The sequence below is a fragment of the Morus notabilis genome, unplaced genomic scaffold, assembly GCF_000414095.1.
Source record: "Morus notabilis unplaced genomic scaffold, ASM41409v2 Scaffold304, whole genome shotgun sequence".
NCBI classification, from domain to species: Eukaryota; Viridiplantae; Streptophyta; class Magnoliopsida; order Rosales; family Moraceae; genus Morus; species Morus notabilis.
Genome location: NW_010366882.1, coordinates 172,698 through 193,853, shown reverse-complemented (window position 1 = coordinate 193,853; position 21,156 = coordinate 172,698). Strand labels below are relative to the sequence as shown.

Here is a 21,156-nt window from a genome sequence, read left to right as displayed (position 1 = left end):
ATTATTAAAATTAACCCATTATTTTATTATTTTAAAAAATCTAAGATCTAGACCCGACCTCAGTTGTACCTGCTTGATAAGACCTCAGGTGTTACTGCCCCAAGAAAGGAAGACACATAACAAAAGATAACTAGCTCGTTTAAAAGGTGGGTTTAAATTAGGTAATTTGGCTCAAAATTCGGACCCGGTTAGTTTATACGTTTGATATTACTTATTTTTAATTCTGACATTTAAAATTTAAATTTTTTATAAGAAAAAATACTCTAATAAAAATAAAATTATGAGTTTAAACGCATAAAATAAACGAACTCTTAAATTTTATAAAAAGAAATACTGTATCAGCATTTTTTAAATTCAATCCATCTTCCAAACACATCTGACGATATTACAAGAGAAGATGATCAAACATGATTAGCATGAATGATACAGTAACATAAAATGGCGGTAAAGCGAACAACAATGATTGTCAACATAAAAAAACCTAAAATGGCGGTGAAGCGAACAATAATAATTGTGAACAATTTCTAAAGACGGCGATGCAATTGGACAACAATGCGAATGACATGGGCAGACAAACCAAGAAACTGGTATCGTATCTCTCTTCCCCCAAAGGATCACCAAATTTAAACAGAAGGAATTAAGACTGAGCAAATAATAATAAAGAATCAACATATTTTACAACAATAATAATAAACTAAAAGAAGTATACTACCGCTCCGTTATTTTGTCAAACCAACCCCATCTACAGACTCCTTTTATCCCTGGGCTCTCAGTCTTACACGACAAACACTAGCGTCTAACAAGGCGAGTGAGAGAAAGATTTACATTTGATGTCCTCAACTTAAATATCCTTTTTCTCATTTTCCTTTTCTTTGTGTGTGTGTGTGTGTGTGTGTGTTTCTATCCCTTTTATCTCTTCATTCCCCCAGATCAGCTTCCATCACCAATTAAAAGTAACGCCGGTGGTCTATTATACTAATCGTCCCAGTTGTCTTCCCATCCATCTTTGTTCGGAGACCTCGAAGTAAGGCCATTCGCAGAAATGCTTCCTACATGACGTGCCCCAGGCGACTTCACTGCACTATCATCATCCCAGTCATCATCCCAACCCTGATCCCAACCTTCAGCCGTTTCCACATCCGCAGCTGAAACAGATTCAGGCAATGCCATTTCAAGCTCTTGATATGGGATCCCACCGCCCTGCCGTTTCCTCCTGCTAAACTTGATGCACGTCCATGTCCCTCCAAAGATCAGTGCCGCAAGGATTAAAAAGTAGGCACCATTCACTGGAGTCACCAGCTTGTCGTATGAAGGGAATCTCAAGAAAGAGATTTCTTCAGATACAGTAGAGTGCAAATGAACCACACATTCATCTTTTCCACGACACAATATAATGTTGGCATTTTTCCCATTAGTAAGAAATTTAGAAATCTGAAATTGAAACAACAAGATTAATGGAGCGATTCTACTTCTAACGAATGCTAAAATGGTTCTGTAGATATAAAAAAACGAAAATCTAGAACTAAATAAGTATATTTTCTTGGATTATTCATGTTGACTCATAATGTAATTACAGATGAAAACCCTACAAAAGGTTCAAAAACCTAATGACCAGCTAGGTATACAATAAATGGAAAATACGAAAACTAGAAAAACAATCTTTCTATGCTCCTACTTTATATTCGTTTTTTCTAACCCCCTTTTTTTTTTTTTTTTGGGTAGGATGTGGGGCTATGGCTCCTACTTTACACAAGAAATGAAATCATCAAGATTCGAACCTCAGGTGTAGACACACACTCACGCACCCAAAAACAAAACCAACTCCAAACACGGCCTTCAAGTGAGGTATCTATTCCAATCTCTTCTCTTGACTTGGTTTCTTTAACTGGGCATTGTTGTTCAACTCTTCAAGAGTTTTTTTTTTTGACGATGGAGAAGGTACTAGTGTTAGTACAAGAGCTCAAAAAGGTTCTAAAAAGAAGAGGACAGGTTAGTGGTCTGATATGTCTTGTGAATTATTAGTTGTCTTATCTATTTTTTACTGCAATTTTCATATTAGAGATAGTAATTAGTAACTTGGGTATAATTTTGATTATTAGGTGATAGAGGCAAGGGGACCGTGCAAGAGAATGAAGAATAGGAGTGAATAGACTATGATTCTGACACTGGCAGTCAAGAATTTGTGGACAATGAGATATTTAAATTGGTTGATGCTTCTCTTAGTAGTGATGGTGATTGATCAGTTGGGAGATCTAGACTTTTAAAAGTGCTTTATAAACCTTATAATATTAGGATTTGACAACTATTTAGTCTTTTTTATGCCTCTACAACTATTTTTAATGATTGAGTACGGATTTAGTTTTTATTAATATTATTTTTTTTTCAATTTTTTTATTGGCATTTTTTGAGGCTAACGCCTCGCCTCGTAAAGGCAAAACGCCTCGAGCCCGATTCTACCTTTTAAAACCTTGCTTCCACCTGATGGTCAAACTAACTGATAGGCCACTGGTGCATTTTACTTACGTGAGGAGAAATAAAAGGCAGGGGCAGAATGGGAATTCTGTGGGAGGGCTGCCTATTGTAGAATGAGTGGGATGTAGGAGTAACTGTTTTGGGGGGAAATAAGGGGATATATAGGAGTGGAAGCAGAAGGGAGTCGGTTGAGAATTATGTTGAGAAGAAATTGGAGAGTCGAGATCTCTCAAAAACCTCTGTGTGCGTGTAGAGTGTTCGGAAAGATTCTCATTGAGTTCTTCCGATTGTTTGTTCAATACAATAATTCTTGCATAATTGAATCTTTACCTGTGATTACGTATCAAATTGGTATCAGAGAGTCGATCTTGCGTGATTCGTGATGGCTGCCAGGAAAATGGAGGAAAGATTGGGTACCGTGGAAGAACAACTGAGTGCTGTTTGGGAGGGAATTTCGAAGGAAATGGAAGGAGTTAAGGATGATTTGTAGAAGATTCCTGCATTAGAGAAGAACGAGGCGTTGATTCTGGGAAAACTAGACTCGTTGATGCAGAGAAACAAGGAGGAGAGGATTCGGAGTACGGGAGACTAGGGCCGAGAATGGGAGCGGAGGCGGACCGGCGTATGAGCACTGGGAAGGAGAATTCCGGTTGGGAGGGATGACGAGGCGAATAGAAATGCCGATTTTTTAAGGCACAAATCCAGATAGCTGGATTTTCCGTGCTGAGTGATTCTTTGCCCTAAATCGCATGGGAGAAAAGGAGAAATTGGAGGCGGCGGCAATTAGTCTCGATGGCAAAGCTCTAGCTTGGTTTCAGTGGACGGACGGGCGCCGACCCATACGCGACTGGTTGGAGTTCAAAAAGTTGTTGCTAGACCGTTTTCGACCGTCGCAGGAGGGGTCGAACTGTGAGAAGTTCCTTGCTCTCCGGCAGGAAGGGACAGTGCGCGCGTATATCTGGGATTTCGAGATGCTGGCCGCACCTTTGACAAAGATTCTGACGGTGATCCTTGAGGGAAACTTCATCAAAGGTCTCAAACCGGAGATTAGGGCGGAAATTCGCCTGCTTCAGCCGAGCGGGTTGAATCGGATTATCAAACTGGCGCAGAGGGTCAAGGATCGAAATTTGGCCTTGAAAGGGGCTAAGGGAACGACAAACAGCCCATGGATGCGACAATAGCCTTATACCCAGTCGTTTCGAAGTCAATCCACAAATATCCTCAAGTCCGCCATGACAAACGACAAGTCGTATGGCCCTTCCCAAAACGACAAGTCGTTTCAGCCAACAGGTATGCCTTTTGTTAGGCGTTTTTCTGAGGCTGAAATCCAGAAAAGACGAGAAAAAGGCATCTGTTTTAAATGTGATGAAAAATATTACTTTGGGCATGTTTGTAAGAATAAAGAATTGTATATTTTGATTTTAGAAGAGGAAGAGGAAGTTAATCAAAATGAATAGGAAGAAATTACAGTAGTGAATGAGGAAGAGGTAGTGGAACTTTCTTTGAATTCAGTGGTGGGAATTACCACTCCGAAAACCATGAAGTTAAGGGGGTTAGTTGGGAGCCAGGAGGTGGTTGTGCTCATTGACTCAGGAGCCACCCACAATTTTATTTCCATGGAATTGGTGAGGAAGTTGGGCCTGCCGTTGGTTACAACCCAAGAATATGGGGTGATTATGGGAACAAGAAAGGCTGTGAAGGGGAGTGGGCTTTGCAAGGGATTAGTGTTGGGATTGCAAGGGGTGGAGGTGGTTGAGGATTTTTTGCCCCTTGAGCTGGGTAGTTCGGATGTCATAATGGGCATGCAATGGTTAGGATCCCTTGGCAATATGAATGTTAATTGGCAGACCTTAACAATGAAATTCAAGGTGGGAGAGACGACGGTTACATTGCAGGGGGATTCGAGTCTCAGTAGGACATTGGTTTCCTTGAAGTCCATGCTGAAAACGCTCATGAAAGCAGGAGAGGGTATCTTGGTGGAGTTGGGTTGTGTACAGGTTGTGGGGGAAGGGAAGCAAACACGAATTCCAAAGGAGATTACACAGGTACTGAAGCAGTTTGCTGCTGTTTTTGAGAAACTGCAAGGATTACCGCCTACTCGGGCTCGAGATCATGCGATTGTGCTTCAAGAAGGAACGACTCCGATTAGGGTGCGACCGTATCGTTATCCACGGGTGCAGAAAGATGAGATTGAACGCTTGGTTAATTAAATGTTACAAGCGGGCATCATTCAACCTAGTGCCAGCCCTTATTCAAGTCCGGTACTGTTGGTTAAGAAAAAGGACGGGAGTTGGCGTTTCTGTGTGGATTATAAAGCTTTGAATCGCGCTACCGTCCCCGACCGGTTCCCTATTCCGGTAATAGACGAATTATTGGATGAGTTGCATGGGGCGAAGATCTTTTCAAAGTTGGATCTTCGTTCGGGATATCACCAAATTAGGGTGCGCACCGAAGATGTGCCCAAAACAGCATTTAGAACCCACGAAGGGCACTATGAATTTTTGGTAATGCCGTTTGGTTTGACAAACGTGCCTGCCACTTTTCAGGCTCTAATGAATGAAGTGTTTAAGTGCTTCCTGCGGAAGTTTGTGTTGGTGTTTTTTGACGACATCTTGATTTATAGCTCGACCTTGGGAGAGCACGTGGAGCACTTGTTTCAAGTCTTTGAGTTGCTGCAGCAGCATAGTTTAAGAGTTAATGACAAAAAATGTTGCTTTGGCCAGTCTTCACTGGAGTATCTGGGGCACATTATTTCAGCAGAGGGAGTGGCGGCTGATGAGAGGAAGATTGAAGCAATGTTGAAGTGGCCAGCACCCAAAACACTGCGGGAGTTGCGGGGTTTCTTGGGTCTCACCGGTTATTACCGTAAGTTTGTCAAGAATTATAGGATGGTGGATAATCCTTTGACTGATCAACTCAAAAAAGATCAGTTTGGGTGGAATCAAGCGGCGGAGGAGTTGTTTGTGGCCTTGAAGAAGGCTATGACTACAGTCCGGTGTTGGCTTTACCGGATTTCTCTCAGCCCTTTGTGGTTGAGACGGATGCTTCCGGTCATGGGCTAGGAGCAGTGCTAATGCAGAATGGCCGTCCAATTGCCTTTTACAGCCATGTTTTATCCTCTTGAGGCAGGGCACGTTCAATTTACGAGCGAGAGCTGATGGCAATCGTCTTGGCCGTGCAGAAATGGCGACCTTATTTGCTTGGAAGGCGTTTTATCGTTCGCACTGACCTACAGAGCTTGAAATTTCTGTTAGAACAGCGACTGATCAGTACTGAGCACCAAAAATGGGTTACTAAATTGTTGGGGTATGACTTTGACATTCAATACTGGCCGGGGATAGAAAACAAGGCCGCTAATGCGCTTTCTCACGTGGAAGGGATGCCCTCTTTATGCACGTTATCGTTTGTACAGGGTTTGGACTATGGGGAGCTACAGCAGCAAGTGTTGTCGGATTCCCGGCTGTGGGGAGTTTATTAGGCTTTGCTACACGGGGACACCAGCTATCCTGGTTTTTCGTTGGAGCAGGGTCGGCTTTTGTACAAAGGCCGGCCAGTCCTTGCCAAGTCTTCTCCGTTTGTGGCCACCCTATTAAAGGAGGCGCATGATGGCCCGGTTGGCGGGCATTCGGGGGTGTTCAAGACTTACCGTCGCTTAGCCTCCTCTTGGTATTGGGTGGGTATGTTACAAGGAAATTAAGGAGTATGTTAGTCGCTGTACGGTTTGTCAGCGCAACAAGCACTCCAATTTGTTACCCGCGGGGCTTTTGCAACCTCTCCCAATTCCGGATCAGATTTGGGAGGATTTGTCCATGGATTTTATTGAAGGCCTTCCTAAGTCTGAAGGCTATGATACTATATTGGTCGTGGTGGATAGATTGAGTAAGTATGCCCATTTCTTGGCACTTCGTCACCCTTTTACAGCCCTGGTGGTGGCCCATTTGTTCATGCGGGAGGTGGTTCGCTTGCATGGGATTCCTCGTTCCATTGTGTTAGACCGCGACAAGATTTTCTTAAGCGGTTTCTGGACTGAGTTGTTTCGTCTGCACAGGACATCACTCGAGCGTAGTATTGCATATCACCCTCAGACGGACGGACAGTCAGAGGTGGTCAACCGATGTGTCGAGACGTATTTACGTTGTTTTGCGTCTGACAAACCTCGCCAATGGATGCGTTGGCTGGCTTGGGCTGAATACTGGTATAATACACCGTACCATTCTGCAGCTCATACTACACCCTTTCGTGTGGTGTATGGCCAAGATCCTCCACCCTTGATCCGGTTTGGTTCTGGTAAGACAACGGTGGCATCGCTTGAACGTAAGTTGGAGGACCGAGATGCTGCTTTGGATGAACTAAAATTACACTTGTTACGGGCACAGGACAAGATGAAGGGTGTTGCCGATGGCAAGAGGCGGGATGTTGAGTTTTTGGTGGGTGACTTGGTGTTTCTCAAATTGCGTCCTTACCGGCAACTGTCGTTGTCTCGTCGCAGAAATGAGAAGTTGGCTCCCCGTTTCTTTGGCCCTTATGAGGTGACACAGCGGATTGGTAAGGTGGCTTACCGTTTGCGGCTGCTAGAGTCAGCCTGTATTCACCCGGTTTTCCATGTTTCCCCACTCAAGCGTTGTTTGGGATCTGCTGAGGCCTCTCAGGAGCTTCCTACTCAGCTTACCGCAGACATGGAATTGTTGATGGAACCAGCAGCGGTGTTAGGAGTTCGCCAGCCTAAGGAGGGCAGTGGGGGTGCGGTGGAGGTTTGGGCGGCGGGTAATGTTAGGCCACCAGTGCATTTTACTTACGTGAGGAGAAATAAAAGGCAGGGGCAGAATGGGGATTCTGTGGGAGGGCTGCCTATTGTAGAATGAGTGGGATGTAGGAGTAACTGTTTTGGGGGGAAATAAGGGGAAATATAGGAGTGGAAGCAGAAGGGAGTCGGTTAGAGAATTATATTGAGAAGAAATTGGAGAGTCGAGGTCTCTCGAAAACCTCCGTGTGCGTGTAGAGTGTTCGGAAAGATTCTCATTGAGTTCTTCCGATTGTTTGTTCAATACAATAATTCTTGCATAATTGAATCTTTACCTGTGATTACGTATCACTAACGTTTTGTTGATGGATTCAGAATCATTCTCAATTTATGTGTATTTTTTGTGAGAGAAAATAATGTATCGAGCCACGAACCATGATTCGAATCATGGCACGAATCCTTGAACCAAACGCAGCATAAATTATCAATCCAAATTTAGCTTCTTGAAATTTAAATTCCTTTTAACTTTCAAACAAAATCAAGTAAACACTTCTTAAATCAAAGAAATCATAAAAAGAGCTGCAAAGTTATGATCCTTACCATTTTACTTTGTTTTTTAGGTACCTTTAGCTCCTCAGGAATATTTTCTACTGAAATATTGGCCTTTAAATTGCTTTCTCCTTTGTTTTGGACTAGAACAACCACTTTAGATCCTGAAAATGCATAAGCAAAGCAAATAAATGAATTTTCCAAAGAAATATAAGGATTTCATGCAACAAGCATATTGCTTCACATGAGAACCTATAAAAGTAATAAACTTGTCTAGGAGTTGTAAATCCTATTGATTTCAAATAAAATTAGGCCTTGTTCATTTCACCAATTTGAGTTTAAAATTAGAGTTTTGCTATAGTAAAAAACTCTCAAAAATAGTCACATCTAACTTTTTTACTATAGTAAAAAAATCTCACATAAAGTCACATCTCAACTTAAATTAAAAACCTTAATCAACGAACTAAAACGGGCCTTCAGTCTTCCTAAAGCCTATTGCTTTTCGATGCAATGACTATCTTGATACTATTATATATCGACAAGATTTAATTTTTGGGAATTTTAGAGCAGAGTCACAAGAAATTGAATATGATATAGGGACTGAGGAATCGGGGATTGAATATAACTATTGACCAGTTCTCAAAAGAAACTATCATAAGTTAAAAAACAAAGATGAAAATCAATTCGATTGTTTCAAATAACCAGAGATGAATTGGTTCTTCCTACAAAAGTGAATTAATTAAAAAAGAAATATCATACTTCCATTGATAAACCTGAGCACTGATCCAGAATAGATTAAAAAAAAATAACAAGGAAAAGAAAATTCAACAGTCAAAAAGACTTAGTTTATCTAGCTACAAGACTTAGTTTATCTAGCTACAATTAATTGTAGTTTGTTTCTACGTATGATTAATTATCTAGACAATCTGAGCGTTACTCTTCTAGTCCAGGGGTTATAAGCTATTATAATAACTAGTCATTGTTATCTCAAAACCTAAGTCAATATTTTCAAAGAATTTTATCATTATCAATCATTAATAAAACAAATTGCAAAAAACTAAAATACTCCAAGAAACTGAAGAGAAAAAAACAAGAAAAATACAAAAAAACAAAGTGATCTTCTATTCTTTCTTTTCACTCGTGAGGGGTGACCGATACGCACTCATACAAACTCTATTTATAGGCCAAGATTGGGTAAGGGGAGAGAACATAAGTTTCATAGGTTAGAGAATATCAATGGGGGCTATGAAATGCTAATACAACTCGTAGAAAAAAAAATGTCGACTTGAAATTGTATTACAACAGGGTTGTTTACATGTATTTACTTACAATTGTAGAGACTAAACTAGGAAAGAAATAAAACAAGAAATCTCCGAATTTTGGAATACAAATTAGAATTAATTACCCTAGAATCAGGAAACTACCAAATCCCTTAATTACAGCGCACAGATTTCGCAAAATAGGAAAAGCGTGTTTCAACACTCCCCCTTAAGCTGATGAATGGATATCATCCATTCCAAGCTTGTCAACTAAATTCTAGAAAACTGTACTAGGAAGTCCCTTTGTAAGAACATCTGTGAGCTGGTTCCCTGTAGAGATGAACGGAGTGCAAATCAAGCCACTATCCATTTTCTCCTTTATAAAATGCCTGTCAATTTCTATATGCTTCGTGCCGTCATGTACCGGATTGTGTGTTATATTGATGGCTAATTTATTATCACAATACAATCTCATTGGACTTTCCACCTTAATCTTCAAATCCTTCAAAATTATCTTCAACCATAGGAGTTCACAAATTCCAAGCGCCATTGACATGCATTCCACTTCTGCACTCGACCTTGCCACTGCACTCTGTTTTTTACTCCTCCATGTAACAAGATTTCCACCCAAGAACGTATAATACCCTGAGGTGGATCTTCTATCATTAACTGATCATGCATAATCGACATCGGTATAAGCTTCAAGACTTAATCCTTCTCCTTGTTTAAACAAAATCCCCTTACCAGGTGAACCTTTTAAGTACTATAGGATTCTATTCACTGCCCTGAGATGAGTCTTTTTGGGATTATGCATAAATTGGCTCACCACACTAACAACATATGCTATGTATAGTCTTGTGTGTTAGATAAATCAATTTCCCAACAAGCCTCAGATAACTACCTTTATCAACTGTTGCATCTTCTGGAACCTCACTCAGCTTGTGGTTGGACTCTATGGGTGTGTCAACCGGTTTACACCCCAGTTTACCAGTCTCCTTTAGAAGATTAATCACATACTTTTGTTGAGATATGAAAATCCTTTGCCGAGAGTGAGCCACTTCTATACCGAGAAAATACTTCAGCTTACCAAGGTCTTTGATCTCGAACTCTTTCACCAAACATTCCTTTAATCTTTTAATTCCTTCCATATCATCTCCAGTCACTATGATGTTATCTACATACACCAACAACGCTGTGACTCCCCCTGAAGCTGAATGTCTCACAAACAAGGTATGATAGCCTTGACTCTGCTTAAATCCAAGGCTTAGCATAACTTTGGTAAACCTTCCAAACCAAGCCCTGGAGGATTGTTTGAGCCCATACAATGCCTTTCTCAATCTACATGCTACCTGTTCTCCATTTGTAGGGTCGAACCCTGGAGGGACCTCCATGTAGATTTCTTCTTCTAGGTCGCCGTGTAGGAAGGCATTCTTGACATCAAATTGTTGTAATCACCATCCAAAGTTGCCTACCAATGACAATAACACTCTCACGGTGTTCATCTTTGCAACTGGAGCAAATGTCTCAAGATAATCTATGCCATAGATTTGAGTATAACCTTTGGCAACTAACCTCGCTTTATACCTCTCAAGTGAGCCATCGGACTTATACTTCACATTAAAGACCCATCTACACCCAACAGGTTTCTTTCCCTCTGGCAATCTCACCAAATCCCATGTCTTGTTCTTCTCTAGAGCCTCCATCTCTACTTTCATGGCATTCCTCCAAGTCTCATCTCCTAGTGCCTCGGATAGTGTTTTGGGAATGGCAATATTGTTAAGGCTGGTGAGAAAGGCTCCATGGTTATGGGATAAGTTGTTGTATGACATGAAAAGGTACAAGGGGTGTTTGGTACAAGTCCTAGTTCCTTTCCTGAGGGCTATAGGGATGTCAAGATCATTTTGTTCTTGGGTATCTGGAACTTTGGAATCAGAAAAAGTGGTTGTATCTGGAACTTTGGAATTAGAAGTGGTTGGAGAACATACCTCAACAGTCGCCGAGTTTGAATCAGATGATGTTCCAGCATCAGTTGAAAGAACGGTCCTTTCCTCCTTGAATAAACCTTATCAAACGGCTCGAGACGAGTGTGATTTATTTTCTGTGCTATGGGTGTAGAAGGCATGTCAGACTTAGATTGGATAGGGACGGACTCAGGCTGAACAGAGGACGAGTTAGAAAAAGAAGCAGGCAACTCAAGAAGAAAAGCGTCTTTATCCTTATCTTCCATGAATGATATCTATTACTAGGACAGGGTGTGTGTGAGATAAATTTTGTAGATGAAGAGGTCATATGGTATGTGGCTCCTGAGTCGATGATCCAAGTATTATGTGTAACCTTATTTGAAGCATTAAGAGCATGGGAAAAAGAAGATATACTTGAAAGGGCCAAATTAAAGTACCTGCCGAGGTGATTGCTTCTCTAGTGACCCCAAAAAATTCTTTAATCTCTCAATCTCATCTTTGTTGAACTCAAGAGGTGTCTCTGATTTGTTGTTAACTTCGATTGATTGTACTCTAGCCATATGAGCCTGACCTTGTCCTCTCCCTTGTCCGTTCCTTCATGCTCCCTGTGGCCTGCCATGAAGATTCCAACACCTTTCTTTGGTGTGACGAGGCCTTTTGCAGTAAGTGCACCAAAGATTGTCTTTGTTAAACACCTTTGGCTGTTCTAGCTATTTGTTTTCTTCGGTGAAAGGCTGCTCTAACATAGCCTTCTTCTCACTTGTTGCTTTTGACACCAACACTGAGCTTTCAATAGAAATATTCTCGACCATAACTCCTCTTCTTCCTTCTTCTGCACGGATTATGGAAATTGTCTCATTTAGAGAAGGTAGGTCCTCCTTGCCAAGAACGTGAACTCGTACTGCATCAAACTCCATATTAAGCCCGGCCAAAAAATCATAGATTCTGTCCTTTTCAACAAACCTCTTAAGTGTGGCTGCGTCTTCACTACACTTCATCTCGATGCATTGACAATGATCCATCTCTTGCCAAAGACTTTACAAGAGATTGGAATATTTAGTAACTGTTCGATTTCCCTGTTTGGTGGCAGCAATCTTAGTCTTGATCTCATAGATTTGTGCGGCATCGCGAACCTTCGAATACGTTTGTTTGACGGCCTCCTAAATCTCCTTGGCAGTATCAAGGAACATGCATGTATCACTTATTTCTGGTGACACAGAATTCCAAAGCCAGGACATCACCATCAAATCCTCCTCATCCCACGCATCAAATTTTGGATCTCCCTTCTCAGGACCGGTCAAGCAGATGACTCAATTTGCCTCTGCCCCTCAAGTGTGTCCGCACAAGTTGGGACCACTTCAAATAATTCCTCCCATTTAGTCTATACACCGACTGGATATTAGGCAATTCTCCAATGGCTGAGTGGATGTTTTCAGTGGTCTAGGTCTCGGTTATTTGAGATCCAGACATGTGGCTTATTTCAGTGTTTTTAGACATGATTCAAGAAGGACAGAGAACAAGAGAGAAGGAAAAAAAATGTGGGCTGAGACCAGAAAGAGGACGAAAAAGAAATTCTGACAGAATAGATTGACAAACAACAGAAGAATTCCCAGAAATAGTGCCTAAAGCTCTGATACCATCTTAGAAAAAAAAAATATCGATCTAAAATTGTATTACAATAGGGCTGTTTACATGTATTTATTTACAATTGTAGAGACTAAACTAGGAAAGAAATAAAACAGGAAATCTCCTAATCTTGGAATACAAATAAGAATTAATCACCCTAGAATCAGGAAACTACCAAATCCCTTAATTACATCACACAAATTTCCCAAAATGGGAAAAGTGTGTTTCAACAGCAACTTTTACTTGGAGGTTATACAATTTACAATCAATAACTATGCAAGTTATGGAATACTAAGTGGTGTCATCAAACTAATTTATTTACAGTGATCTAGAAAGTTCTATAGGACTGCAATCCGCCCAGCTATGTCATATGGTAGTGAATGTTAGGCCATTAAGAGACAACATATATGTAAGATGAGTGTGGCAAAAATGCGTATGTTAAGATGAATGAGTAGCCATACGAGAATGGATCGCATAAAAAATGAAGTTATTCGTAATAAAGTAGGTGTAGCACCAATAGAAGATAAGGTGCGCGAAAGCCGCTTGAGGTGGTACGGGCATGTCTAACGTAGACCGCTAGAAACACCAGTTTGTGCTTGGGAGGACATTCTTATACCTAATACAAGGAGAGGGAGGGGTAGACTAAGAATTACGTGGACCGAAGTAGTTAGGAATGACATTTTAGATCTAGGCCTTCAGGAAAGTCTAATTTCGAACAGAGCTGCGTGAAAAAGTGAAATCCATATAGTCGACCCCAATTAAGATGGGATTAAGGCTTGTTGTTGCTGTTGTTGATCATCTTTCTCCTAAAAATCAATCTCTTGAGTTGCCATTAGCGGGACTGAATTGTTTCCTAATCTGCATAAATTACTTTAAACGGCCTTTGACACATAAGAAATATGCTTTTCCAATTAAACCAATTTCCAATAAATTTGCCTCGAGGAAATTTGGAACTGTTAATTTGGGGGCACACAAGGAAGGGGAATAGAGGAAAGATACGTATCCTTCTACTCAAGACGAAAAGGGATTCACTGATTACTCGGCTGAGACAACAGTGTCTTAAAAACTTTCTAGAGGACTTAGAATCACACCCTATCCTATTGCGTATGCCTTAGTTGAGTCAGCACCGCCAAAATTTATAAATGTATTCATCACAAGAAAAGTTGTTTAATATTCTATAGATGCATAACTGTTATTCATGAAAAATGACATGCTGGAGTCACGGCTGACCTAGTGTAATTAGTGGCAGAAATTATAGTGGTTTATTGTAAATTAGGTGCTGATTGATTATAGATGAGCTGGCTAATTCACAGTCCTTAATTAGCTCTCAATTTAGGAGATTCGTTTCCTTTTTTTGTTTTTCCCTTGTACGATAAATAGGGTTAACAGATTGTACACATTTTTTTCAAGAAATACATAAATTCATTCTGATTTCATGTTATCAGAGCTAGGGTTTCTCCATTCCTAGCTATCAAAAAATGGACACCGGCGCCAAGAGCAGAGGCTCGGTAACCTCTGAAAAAGCCGACCGTGAAGAAGAGATAATCTCCACAATGAGTTCAAATGGGCTCAACAACAACTCGTCCTTTCAACTCACGATGGAGAAACTAAATGGAAAATACTTCCTTGAATGGGCTCAATCCATCAAGCTAGTAATCGACGGAAAGGGGAAATTGGGTTACCTCACTGGCGAGACGAAGAAGCCAGCATCAACCGACGTTGTCGCTCTGCAGAAGTGGAAATCCGAGAACTTAATGGTGACAGCTTGGCTTGTTAATTCCATGAAGCCCTCTATCGGAAAGACGTACCTATTTCTGCCGACAGCGAAGGACGTCTGGGATGCAGTTCGTGAGACATATTCTGAAGCAGAAAACTCATCTCAAATCTTTGAAAGCAAGACTCAGTTATGGCAGATGAAACAGGGAGATAAGGATGTCACTGATTATTAGATGGAGATGGCAGCCCTTTGGCAAGAACTTGATCTAAGTGTTGAAGAAGAATGGGAATGCACCGGAGATAGTGTCAGGTACAAAAAGAAACTCAAAAATGAGAGAGTTTATGAATTCCTTGCTGGGCTCAATCGAGATTTGGACGAGGTAAGAGGGAGAATCCTCGAACGACATCCTCTACCATCAACACGTGAGGTTTTCTCCGAAGTCAGACGTGAAATAAATCGGAGGAAGGTGATGTTGAAAGAAGAAACAACTACTAGGCCTAATGGGCCTACTGGACCTAAAGTATCCGCCCTGATTACTCGAGGTACAACTATTGGGTCAGGTCAAAATCAGCAGAGAAGACGCCCCTGGTGTGATCATTGCCGTAAGACCGGACACACAAAAGACATTTGCTGAGAGATATACGGGAAACCAACTGATTGGAAATCGAGGCAGAAAAATCATTATTACCAAACCACCATTGAACACAAGGGAGAGAAACTTCAGGAGGTCAACAGCAGCAATTCCTCTTCAAGCAATGCATTTAATTCTGAATAGCTGGAACTCTATAAAATTTTCTCTAGCTTCCAAACATCCGGTCAGTCTTCCTCCAACACAAACACTCCCTCTAGATCACTAGCCCACAAAGGTAATTTTTTTAGAGCCTTAAGTACCACCTCTCGAACTAAAACTCCTTAGATCATTGACTATGGTGCTTCTGATTACATGGCTGATTCTTCTCACCTTTTTTCTTCATACTCACCTTGTGTTGGCAATCTTAAGGTTAAAATTGCAGATGGTTCACTCTCATCTGTTGCAGGAAAAGGGAGTATTCGAATTTCTGATTCTATAACCTTAGGGCCCGTTTAGTTCGCTGATTCGAGTTAAGATGTGATTTTATGTGAGAGCTTTTTACTGTAGCAAAAAAGTTAAATGTGATTGTTTCTGAGAGCTTTTTACTGTAGCAAAACTCGAATCGGTGAAATAAACGAGGCCTTAGAGTCTGTCCTTCATGTTCCAAACTTGTCCTGCAATTTGTTATCCATTAGCCAACTGACTAAAAACTCGAACCGTTCTGCTAAATTCTTTTCCTCTCATTGTGTTTTTCAGGACCTATCATCGGGGACGACAATTGGCAGTGCTAAGGAATGTGATGGACTATACTACTTTGAGGAAGCCAAAGTGAGTGAACAACATCAAATTGCAATCTATGATTCTACATATGTATCTAGGAATAGTGAAATTGGGTTATGGCATTTTAGGATGGGCCATCCAAATTTTCAATATTTGAAACGTCTACTACCTACCATTTTCTTGAATAAAAAGCCCTCTAATTTTCAATGTGAGATATGTGACCTAGTGAAACATCAACGTACTTCATTTCCAAAGTCAAAAAATAAACCCTACAAACCATTTAGCATGATTCACAGTGATTTGTGGAGACCATCTCGGATTCCTAATTGTACTCACACAAAATGGCTTGTTACATTTATTGACGATCATACCCGAGTTTGTTGGGTTTATCTGTTGAAAGAAAAAACTGATGTTCACTCTGTGTTTATCAATTTTCATTCAATGATTCAAACACAATTCCATACACAAATTCAGATTCTAAAAACTGATAATGGCAAAAAGTATTTCAATCATATCTTGGGAGATTATCTTCAAAAAATGAAATAATTCATCAAAGTTCTTGTATTGATACTCCCCAACAAAACGGCCGAACGTAAAAACAAACATCTCCTTGAAGTAGCTCACGCCCTGATGTTTACTACTAATATGCCCAAGATGTTCTAGGGAGATGCCATTTTCACCTCCACCTATCTCATCAATAGAATGCCTAGCCGTGTTGTTTCTTTTGAAACACCTCTCCAAAAATTCCAAAAGATCTTTCCTACCTCTCGGCTCACTTCCAATCTATCCCTCAAAGTGTTTGGTTGTACCGCCATTGTTCATGTCCATTCTCATCATCAAAGTAAACTAGATCCTAGAGCTTTTAAGCTTGTTTTCATCGGGTATTCACCTACTCAAAAAGGATACAAGTGCTATGATCCATCCACAAAAAAATTATTTGTTAGCCTTGATGTCACATTTTTTTAGAACACTTCTTACTTTCAAAAGCCTTCGCTTCAGGGGGAGAATTTGAGTGAAGCTCATTCTTTCCCGGACTTCGATTTCTCTCTATTTGAGCCTGTCCTAAACACTAAAGCTGAGACACCATCTCCTCATACAAACATTGAACCAGCCACGCCATCTCCTCATTCTAATATGCCATTTACAGAAGATAACTTGAACTAGGGGGAGATGTAGGAAAACAGAATGACAAGGAGATACTTGTTTATTTAAGGAAGGCCAAAATCAGGGTATAAAGAGAATCTCACATCCGAGGCACCAAAAGAATCAGAACTGGTGATAGCTCCAAGTATCCACGAGTTTCATTCAAGTAATTATGAGTCTCCCAGCATTGATTTACCTATTGCCCTCTGAAAACAAACTCGTTCGTGTACTCTCCATCCTATCTCGAGATTCATGTCTTATAAAGCTCAATCCACTGGATTTCGTACTTTTACTTCTAACCTTGATAGTACAGAAATTCCAAGAAGTATACAGGAGGCACTGCAAGTGCCCGAATGGAGAGAGGCAGTAATGGAAGAAATGCGGGCCCTAGAAAAAAATGAGACTTGGGATGTGGTGGACCTATCGAGAGGAAAGAAACCAGTTGGCTACAAATGGGTTTTCACTGTGAAGAATAAAGCAGATCGAACGATAGAACGCTACAAGGCCCATATTGTTGCAAAAGGATATACACCAACCTATGGCATCGACTACACGAAGACTTTGGAACCTGTAGCAAAGCTGAATACAGCTCGGATTCTCTTATCTTTAGCTGTAAATTTGGACTGGTCTCTTCAACAACTTGACATTAAGAATGCCTTTCTAAATGGCAAATTAGAAGAGGAAGTATTCATAACTATACCACCAGGATTCTGCAAAAGGAGTGAAGAAAACCGGGTATTTAAACTGAAAAAGTCTTTATATGGTCTCAAACAGTCACCAAGGGCATGGTTCGATAGGTTCGCAAAGGTGATTAAGGGCCAAGGATATCGTCAGGGGCAATCAGATCACGCTTTATTCTCTTCTAACAAGCAGAAGATGGGAAGAAAACAATTCTAATAGTATACACCGATGATATAATCCTAATAGGAGATAATATTGTGGAGATGGAGAGATTAAAGAAAATCCTAGCTTCTGAGTTTGAAGTAAAAGACCTGGGTCAAATGCGATACTTCTTGGGGATGGAAATCGCAAGATCAAAGAGAGGTATTAGTCTCACAACGAAAGTATGTTCTTGACTTTCTTGCTGAAACCGGCATGCTTGGATGCAAACCGAGTAACACACCAATTGAAGCAGGAAGGAAACTAGAAGATGCCGGACCTCCAGTCAAAAAGGACAGATATCAGAGATCAGTTGGCAAACTTATCTACCTATTGCACACTAGACCAGATATTGCATTTGCAGTAAGCGTGGTGAGCCAACACATGCACTCACCAAAGGAAACTCATCTTGAAGTAGTGTACAAAATCTTGAGATACCTCAAGGGCACCCCAGGCAGAGGACTATTCTTCAAGAAAGGAGAAAGCAAGGAAATAAAAGTCTTCACAGATGCTGATTGGCCAGGTTCAACAGAAGACAGGAGATCCACTTCCGGATATTGCAGCTTCGTCTGGGGAAATTTGGTAACTTGGAGTAAGAAACAGAATGTAGTAGCCAGAAGCAGTGCTGAAGCAGAACTCAGAGCGGTCGCACATGGGATGTGTGAAGGACTGTGGTTAAAGAAACTATTGGAAGAACTAAATGTCACAGTAAAGTTTCCAATAAAACTCTACTGTGATAATAAAGCAGCCATTAGTATTTCTCTATATCCAGTTCAACACGACCGAACCAAGTATATAGAAGTGGACAAGCACTTTATCAAGGAGAAGATTGAAGACGAAATCATCTGTATGACCTATGTTCCTACAAAACAACAAATTGTGGACATCTTCACCAAAGGGCTACCTTGGCAAAGTTTCGATGACTTTATTTGCAAGTTGGATATGGTCAATATCTACAATCCAACTTTAGGGGGAGTGTTGGAGTCACAGTTGACCTAGTGTAATTAGTGGCAGAAATTATAGTGGTTTATTGTAAATTAGGTGCTGATTGATTATAGATGAGCTGGCTGATTCACAGTCCTTAATTAGCTCTCAATTTAGGAGATTAGTTTCCTTTTTTGTTTTTCCCTTGTACGATAAATAGGGCTAACAGATTGTACACATTTTTTTCAAGAATAACAGAAATTCATTCTGATTTCATGACATATAAGATTCTTCTAACATTCTAATACAAGTAGACAGCTCTGCTGGGAATAGTTTTGCAATTGCACGGATTCACCAAGTAGGTAACTGACAAAAACCCTCTGATCAAATGCTGATGAGCAATTGCTAATGTCTATGAATTTTCTCTCCTAATTTTAGAGAACAATATAATCATTATAGCCCAATCTATCTTAAGTTAGATAATAAATCAACTATGACCTTGGCTAGACATGAATGCCACAACTTTTTTTTTTTCCTCAAAGCATAAAACCATAACAATAGCAAAAGCAAATTACCAACATCAAAGCTCTTAATGCAGGCAACTAACACATTCTGAATTATGCAGCTGGGACTCAATCCATCACAGCTTTCCTCGCTCACCGATCCCGAGTCAGTTTTCTCTTCCTTCTTCTTCTCTGTTTTGCCATTTTGAGGCTGTGAATTTGAAGTATCTTTATCACTTGGTTGAACCAGCGAGTCTTTGGGCACCGGAGGAACCGGCTTTTCATTACTCGTTTCGTTCCCTGTCTGGGTATCCGATTCCTTTCCTGTACTTGTTTTATTGGCAGGTTTAGGATCCAATTTCTTCTCGTCACTAGTTTGAGTTTCTTTGGCTGGTTTAGAATCCAAATTCTTCTCCGTAGTTGTTCCACTCCCTGGTTTGGTATCCAATTTCGTATCTTTACTTGTTTCAGTAACTGGCTTGGTATCCAATTTCGTTTCTCCATTCACTGGTTTAGGATCCAATTTCGGTTTTTGATCAATTTCATTCACTGAATTCTGATCCAATTCCTTTTCCCCGTCTGTTCTAACTGGTTTTGAATCCAACTTATTTTCCCCGGTCACCGGACCTGAAATCGGCACCGGAGAACCCTAATAATCCATCAAAAAAAATCAACACTTCAAATTAAGAACCAAAAAAAAAAAATCAGATAAAGAAGGAGAAAGAAAGAGAATTACTGGTACTGAATCTTTCGTGACAACAAACTTTCCGAGGTTGAAAAGCAAGGAAGAAGCATCGGAGAAGTCCGAGACGATCAGAAAGAAGAGAAACACAGCCGCGAGTCCATTTCTATCCATTAACGTTGACAACAAATCCGGATCCTGACTTTGGATCCGGTCTCGACCGTGGAAATCGAAACCCTAGGAATCCCTCCGAGTGCCGATCAGGAAAATCTTATTTTCCCGGGAAAATTTACGCAGAGCGCCCAAGAGACGAGAGATAGCTTAGCTATCACGCTGCGAAACGGGAAAGTAGGGAAGAGAATCGCCGAACGCCTAGAAAAAGTCTGGGTTTTTGGGACTCGGAGATGAGAGAGAGACAGAGGAGAATCTGTAGGGATTGGATTTTGGTAACGCAGAAACAGAGTTTTTCGGCGCAAAGTAAAGAGCGGAGCTTCGAAGAGAGAGTCAGAGAGCTTGGCAGTCGGAGTCCAATGGAGATTCATAAACACGTGTCGAATAATAATTTTTAATTTATTATAATATTTTTTTCTTATAAAAAATACACATAAAACGCACTAAAATTGACTTAAATTAAATGTAATTTTAATTTGAATTAAAATGTAATTTTATATAAAATTTTTTATTATAATAAAATAATTTTTTATAAAATTTTTTAATTATAATAAATTTAAAATTTAAAATTTAAATTAATAAAATAAATAAGACATACATATAACAAAACATTAAAAGTACTTACCAAAAAGTAAAAATTATTATTACAATAGTAATTATCATGTAATTTTGTAATTAAATAAGATGATGATCATTATAATACCAATTGTAATAATAATTATCATCTTGTTCACTTGCAATAATATGCATATGGTGCTAAATATACCATTATAATTATCTTTATTAAATTTGTTAAATGTTATATTTAATAAAAATTTTGCCACAAAGACGGTTTCTTTTGAAAGACCGCTCAATCCTAGAAGATGAGCATGGCTGTTTCTTTTGAAAGCAAAAACTTATTTACTATTTTGTGATGGAATAGACCCGTCATTTGATTTGCTATCTCTTAAATCTAATGTTGGATGTGGTAATGAATATGGATATATGGAACTTATAATGAAAAGTTTGTAATCGTGCATGTTAGACCCTTTTTTATTGGAACTTGTAGTGGCAAGTTTCTTGTGGGCATTTTTGTTGCATTATATTGTACAAGAGATTTTTTGACCAAATTGTTTTGCATTCGTATTGTATAGAACGCCTCTTGGTACTATTGCCGAAACAAATCGTTAAAAAAAAAC

General features: G+C 40.0%; 1 protein-coding gene across 2 annotated transcripts; it reads right to left on the bottom strand.

Annotated features, from left to right (window-relative positions):
* Nucleotides 1-404: 404 nt before the first annotated feature.
* Nucleotides 405-20,270, bottom strand: LOC21389539. 2 transcript variants are annotated; one of them, XM_024174279.1, is made up of 4 exons: nucleotides 19,862-20,270; nucleotides 19,198-19,774; nucleotides 7,838-7,926; nucleotides 405-1,431 (listed from the first exon to the last, which is right to left on the bottom strand). In XM_024174279.1, exons 1-4 carry the CDS (start codon nucleotides 19,979-19,981, stop codon nucleotides 976-978), a joined length of 1,242 nt encoding a protein of 413 aa, XP_024030047.1. In that variant the 5' UTR covers nucleotides 19,982-20,270; the 3' UTR covers nucleotides 405-975. The 2 variants fall into 2 exon arrangements, with proteins under 2 accessions (XP_024030047.1, XP_024030046.1); XM_024174278.1 differs by having other exon boundaries at nucleotides 406-1,431; nucleotides 7,814-7,926.
* Nucleotides 20,271-21,156: the final 886 nt, after the last annotated feature.

Coding starts and splice junctions, on each gene's coding strand:
- LOC21389539 (XM_024174278.1), bottom strand. CDS start 19,981: ATGGATAGAAATGGACTCGCGGCTGTGTTTCTCTTCTTTCTGATCGTC. Junction 7,927..19,197: donor CATTAAGAGCTTTGATGTTG/GTAATTTGCTTT, acceptor ATGCATTTTCAG/GATCTAAAGTGGTTGTTCTA. Junction 1,432..7,813: donor CTAAAAAACAAAGTAAAATG/GTAAGGATCATA, acceptor TTTCAATTTCAG/ATTTCTAAATTTCTTACTAA.